At 56.8% G+C, this 6,380-nt stretch overlaps 1 protein-coding gene across 1 annotated transcript; it reads right to left on the bottom strand.

The window, feature by feature from the left end:
- Nucleotides 1-466: 466 nt before the first annotated feature.
- On the bottom strand, nucleotides 467-2,617 carry FZD10 (frizzled class receptor 10). Its single transcript, XM_036094739.2, is given in 3 exon segments — nucleotides 467-579; nucleotides 582-1,142; nucleotides 1,145-2,617. Coding segments are annotated over 3 exon segments (1,740 nt in total). The 5' UTR covers nucleotides 2,211-2,617.
- Nucleotides 2,618-6,380: the final 3,763 nt, after the last annotated feature.

The raw sequence follows: 6,380 nt of genomic DNA, 5'->3' as shown, positions 1-6,380 counted from the left end.
CCGCCCCTCCCCATGCTACCAGCAGAAGTTCTTTAATGTCCAAAAGAAGTTACCTCTCCTCTGACTTGTAAATGGGTAGCAAAGCCAACTCAAACAACAGGCTATGTATTTATGGAAGCTTCTAAACAAAAGTTTTCTTCTGGGGCTGAATCAACTACTTGACCACAAATTAGTTACACGAGAGGCTACTTAAGTAAGGGAGGAGCTCTCCTTCTGGAAACAAAACAAAACAAGTAACCTGGAAGCACATTTTTACTTTCAGTGTATCACAGCATCCTGAATTTCAGGGTAAAAACTTTTTTCTTTTACTTTTATTTAAAAAACAAAAACGAAAACAAAAACCAACCAGCCAACCAGGAAAAGCACCACGTTTTGGCTCTGACTGCCACGGTATCCTGTCTGGGAAAGTTTTCCACTCTGGCCTTCCCTCCCTGCCCGCCCCCCACCCCCCACCCCCCAAGGCAGTTCACACACAGGTGGGAGACTGGGCAGGGATTTCATATTTTCCAAGATGGGTTTTTTGGGGATGCTGGGCTTTTTTGTAAATCCCACTGTTGGTGATCACACTGGCGGGTTTCTCCTGCTCTTCCTCTTGAACCTGCGGCTGCAAACGTTCTGCCAGGACTGCAGGGTTTTGGACGTCCAGATCCACATCCCGCTGGTGATGCCCACCACCAGCAGCATGAAGATCTTCACCATGAAGATCTCCACGGCCGGGATGGACGCGGCCATCAGGCAGTCCAGAGTTTTGGTCTGGTTGTTCATTTTGCACTTGTGCTGAGTGGCCAGGATTTTCCAGTACTCCATGTTGAGGCGCTCGTAAAAGTAGCAGGCGATCACACAGGTGGCCGGCACGGTGTAGAGCACAGAGAAGACTCCGATCCTCACCATGAGCTTCTCCAGTTTGTCGGTGTTCTCCCCGCCCGTCTTCATCACCCTCCGGATGTGGAAGAGCGCCACGAAGCCGGAGAGGATGAAGGAAGTGCCGATGACGAGGTAGCAGGTCAGCGGGATGAGCACGAAGCCGGTGAGGGCGTTCACGTCCATGCTGCCCACATAGCACACGCCCGTGAGCTCGTCGCCCGCCACCCTGCGCATCACCAGGATCAGGATGGTCTTCACGGCCGGGATGGCCCAGGCGCCAGGTGGAAGTAGCTGCTGTTGGCCTCGATGGCCTCGTGGCCCCACTTCTTGCCGGCAGCCAGGAACCAGGTGAGCGTGAGAATCACCCACCAGAGCGAGCTGGCCATCCCGAAGTAGTAGAGGACGAGGAAGACGAGGGTGCAGCCCGTGCTCTCCAGCCCCTCCTGGATGACATAGAGCTGCCCGCTGTCCCGGTCGCACGCGATGCTCTCGGCGCCGGCAAAGAGGCGGATGATGAAGCCCACCGAGTAGACGCAGTAGCACATGGAGAGGAAGATGATGGGGCGCTCGGGGTACCTGAAGCGCGCGGGGTCGATGAGGAAGGTGAGCACGGTGAAGGCGCTGGAGAAGAAGCACAGCACAGCCCACACGGCCAGCCAGACCACGGCGAAGCGCTTGTCGCCGCGGCTCCAGTACACGTCCACGCCGGGCGTGCAGAGCGGCGCGCACGCCGCGCTCTTCTCCACGTGGTGGAACTTGCCCGGGTTGTCGCAGCTGGCGCGCCCCGGGCCCGCGTCCCTGAGCGAGTGCTCCTGCGCGCCGTGCGGCCGCTGCGGCCGGAAGAGCGGCGGGAACAGGCCCGAGCCCCGGGAGGGCTCGTCCGAGCCGTTGTTGGGCGCCTCCATGCACAGGTAGTTGGGGTCGTTCTTGTTGGGGAGCTTGCTGCAGTCCAGCGAGTCGGGCCACTTGAAGTTGAACTGCTCCATGATCGGGGAGCACTTGAGCCGGGCCTGCTCGCACATGACCCGGCAGGCGGGGATGGGGGTGGAGACTTGCTCGGTGCACATGGGCGCGTACAGCGAGCACAGGAAGAAGCGGAGGTGGCCGTGGCAGCCGTACTCCACCAGCGGCGCGAACTCGTGGAGCTGGATGGCGGCCTCGCGCTGGTTCTCGTGGCCCATCAGGTTGGGCATGCGGGTCATGTTGTAGCCGATGTCCTTGCACATCGGGATCTCGATGGCTTGGCACTTGCCGTCGCCCGGACGCTCCATGTCCATGGAGCTGATGGCGGCGCACGAGCCCATCACCTGCAGGACCAGCCACAGGCGGGGGCCCGGACGCGGCATGCTGGCGTCGGAGGTGCCCCGGCGGGGAGGTCCGCTCCCCTCAGCGCCGCCGCTGCCCAGCTCGGGCCGCGGGCCCCGGCTCCCCGGCCCCGCTCCGGCCCCCGCCCATGCCCGCTCGGCCGGCCCGAGCGCTGCGCGCCGCCCCCCGGCCTCCGCCGAGCTGGGGGCCGCGTGGGAGACGCAGCGAAGTTGGCCAACGATACCGGGAAGCGCGACGGGCCCCGAGCTCCCGGCGGCGGGCGGCGACTCCGGCCGCAGCAAACTTTGGGTTCTTCCGCGAACGCCCAGGTGGCGCGTCCGGGAGGCCGGCGGCGCGGGCGCACGGTGGCCGGCCGGCTGGCGGCGGCTCCCCCCTCCCGCGCCGGCCTCGCCGGGCCCGGCCGCAGCTGCTCGGCGCCGCGCGTCCCGGGCGGAGAAGACGCGCAGAAGGCGAGGGGGGAGCGCAGCCGGGCGGCGACAGGCCCCGCCCCCCGCGCGCGCCCCGCCCCGCCGCCGCTTTGCATGAGAAAGCCGGCCCGGCGCCCGCTCCCGCCGCCCCGCCGCCCCCCGCCGCCCCCGCGCCCCGCCGCCGCCGCCCCTGCGCGGGGAAGCCCCGGGTGTCCCCGGCGCCCAGGGGCCCGCGTTGCCGAAGTTCGGAGACGGGCCGGGGGAGCGGGCGGGGGTCCGCGGCGGGGGGCCGGGGCGCATCTTCCCTCGCCCTGACGGTGGGCCCCGGGCGGGGGGCTTTCAACGCGGGGGGGGACGGGCGTTTTACAGCCCTGGCCATAAAGTGGCCCCTCGGCTCGTAGACCTGCCCGCGTCTTCCCGAGGCCCGGAGTCAGCAGGCCTGCGCTCCGGCTCCCGCTTCGGGGAGGGCTTCTCTTTGAAATTTCAAAGAGAAGAGCGCAGGGCAGGGGGAGGGGCTCGGGAAGCCAGATTTTAGGGCCGCTCCTCGGAGGTCTCCGCGGGGAAGGCGGGAGGGGGAGGGGAGGGCAGCCTCCTGGGGCGCCTGGGTTGTTTGTGTTTTTTTTTTCCCCCCCCCGCCTCGGGAAGTGGGGGCTTGGCTTGTGTAATGACCCCCGCCCCCGACAAAGCCGCGGAGTGTAGGGGCCTCGCGCCAGGCAGGGCTGGTGATTTCTTCTAGGCGGCTGAGTTTATTTATTATGGGAAGTCATTCGCTCGTCGGGTATTTATATTATTTGGCGAGTGATCTGCCTGGCCTGCGCCCTCCTAGGCTGCAGACCCGTAAGACGATGCGGAGCTGGGGCTGGGAGGTCGCGGCGTCAGCTCGCGCGGAGGGTCCCCAACTCCTCCGGACCTGGGGGTGGGGGCGCGCACGCCACTCGGTTTCGATGGGAAGTGAGGGAGCGTCCTGGCCGGACGCCCCTATCCCACCCCCACCCCCTTGTACTGGAGCCAGTTTGTGACAAAGTCACTTGGGACACAACGCCCCCGCCGGTCTGTGGCACTGGGCTTAAGGGGTGGGCACCCACACCACTCCTCGCCTCCAACAGAACATGCAAAGCGCTTCACCTAGCATCCCATAGTAACCCTTAAATAAACAGCTCCCCTAGGAGGTGGCCGGTCTCTCTCCTCTTAGACGCCCTCGAGGTCAGGATCTTTTTAAGTTCCTCTAAGACTCCCAGGATCACGTATAGAGGGGGCAGCAGGAGGACTGCCGGCCGGGAGGAGAGGTCAGAGGAGCGGGCCTTCTTTTTACCCCTTCCTTTCTGAGGTCAGCAGTGGAGAGGTGTGCGATGTAGACAGACACCCCTAGGGATCGGTGCAGCCCCCTCAGTCTTGCTGCCCTGCACCCCGCTTTGGGACAGCTGGGTGAATCCCGCAAGAGGAGAGCTGTCGGTTTCGCCAGCTACCTCTAGGAGCGCTCAGGAAGGAGAGGCTCCTGCCAGGCACTCCTCCTCCCCTGGGAAGCTTTTTGTAAGCAGTGGCAGAAGTGGGGCACTTCCTCTGAGCAGGCTTTTTAGAAGATTGGCTTTTATTTAAAACAAGTGGTACTATTTTACATCTGTAAGAAACTTAGGAGATCTCACATATCCACTTAGCCATTCACCCATCCACCCACCACCCATCCACCCACCTATCCACCCACCATCCATCCATCCATACATACATTCCCGCATCTACCACCTACCCACCATCCACCCACCCACCATTCATCTGTTCATTTGCCATCCACCCATCCACCACCTATCCACCATCCATCCATCCACCCATCCACCACCTATCCACCATCCATCCATCCACCCATCCACCACCTATCCACCATCCATCCATCCACCCATCCCCCTATCCATCCACCCACCATCCATCCACCCACGCATACACCACCTATCCACCGTCAGCCCACCCACCACCCACCCATCCATCCATCCAGTAAACACCCAGAAGACTGAAGCTGGGGCTTGACCAGGATCCCAGAACTAATAGGCAGCTTTGTGCAGCCGGTCCTGAATCATTGTCCCTGCCTCTCACTGTGGGGTGTTGGAGGAGGCGGCAGTGAGGCGGAGAGTGGAAAAGAAGGTAGGCGCTAATGCCATCAGAACGACCACCTTCACACGTTTTATTATTTCCCAAGTTAAAAACAAAATCACGTTTTTAAAGACTGCCATTTTACTTATGATTTTGTTTTGCTTTGTTTAGTGCCTTATTTTCAAAACCTTCAAGTTAAACAAGGTTCAGTGGACATCACTTGGCTTCTCCAGAATTTTCCTTGCTAAGGTCCTCCTTTGGCACCATTTTGTCTCTTTTCTTTTTGTTTCTGTCCCTCAGAAACTGTGAACGCAAGGGAGAGCGCCAAACGCCAGGAGTGGGCGTGAGCTTTTTGAGAAAGTGCGTCCTAATTGATCTTTTATGTGCCATTTTAATTCAGCCATGTTCAGACCCATTATTTTAGCTATAACCACTTCAGATTGCTTTCTTCCCTCGTTTTTATAAAAATGTCTGCAGAAGTGCTCCATGCTGCCCAGCTGAGGCGGAAACCAACAAATAGACATTATTATAGAAAAACGAGGGCTCTGAGAAATGAGCAACTGCAAGATAACTCTGTAACTAATAAATGAAAAGGGCCTTTTGATGGCTCCAGCTGAAAAGATATTTTATTTTATTTTTTTCCTGTGTGTGGGATTTGAGATGTGTGATTGTAAGGAGCAGCGGGGTCCCCTGCTGCTCGGCCCTGGCTGGCAACCGGCCCCCCTCTGGCAAATGTTATGGAGAATTGGGAGGAATTTTATGGCTGTCTTTCCCCTCAGCTCTTTTTTCCTTTGTCTTCTTTGAAGAATGACTTTAGACATTTTATTTACATATTTAACCATGGATGAAAGAGGCAAAAGAAAGCATTTGGGGCTGTCGTGGGAATAGTGATATGTTTAAATTAATGGAAATCTTATTAGGCCTCTAAAATTTTGAGCAAAGGTTTTTAATGAAACTTTATAATTAAACATGATTTCAAATAACATGCAGGGATAAGGAATACTATATATATATATTTTTTTTTATTATTATTATTTTTTACCCCAACCACCTAAAAAAAAATATATGGGAGAGCTACTCTTAAACACGAGCTACCTTCAAGTTCTTGCAAATGTTCACCCAGAAAAGTAGAAGGTTTTTGAGAGGAACTATTTCTGAAGTCAGGCAGTATTTTGAAGGATACCTAAATATTTTTGGATAGAAGGGAATTTGAGGAGCGTGTGTATCATCCCATTCTAGCAAAGGCCAAAGTATAAAATACTTTGACACGGGTATTGCTAAAAATCAAAGTTGTATCTCTCTCTCCTTATTATGTTATAGTCAGTGGAAATTATAAAGCAGTGTTCTCAGCCCTCTGAAATGAGATTAGAGAAAACCCACATAATCTCTTTAAGATAAAAGTACTGACACTTTCAGCAATAGAAAGAAATTAAACTGTAGACTTTGCATGTTACAGGCTAATTGCAAGAGTAAAGTTGTAGAGTATCAGCAAAGCTCGTGGAAAGAAATAGGGCCGTATTTGGGGGAAAGTTTCACATAAAACATGGTTCAGGCTATCCCAGTTGCTGGGGGGGGGGGGTGGCTCTGGCTTGGATGATCTCTCCAGGCACATTCAGGTTTGGTGATCCGGTGAAATGGGCGGGGGGGTGGGGGGGAGTTGTGCTCTTTTATCTTCCAACGTTGTTAATATGTGTGTTTCAT

The sequence above is a fragment of the Halichoerus grypus genome, chromosome 13 (assembly GCF_964656455.1).
Source record: "Halichoerus grypus chromosome 13, mHalGry1.hap1.1, whole genome shotgun sequence".
In the NCBI taxonomy this organism is placed as follows: domain Eukaryota; kingdom Metazoa; phylum Chordata; class Mammalia; order Carnivora; family Phocidae; genus Halichoerus; species Halichoerus grypus.
This window is presented reverse-complemented; position numbering and strand designations above follow the sequence as displayed.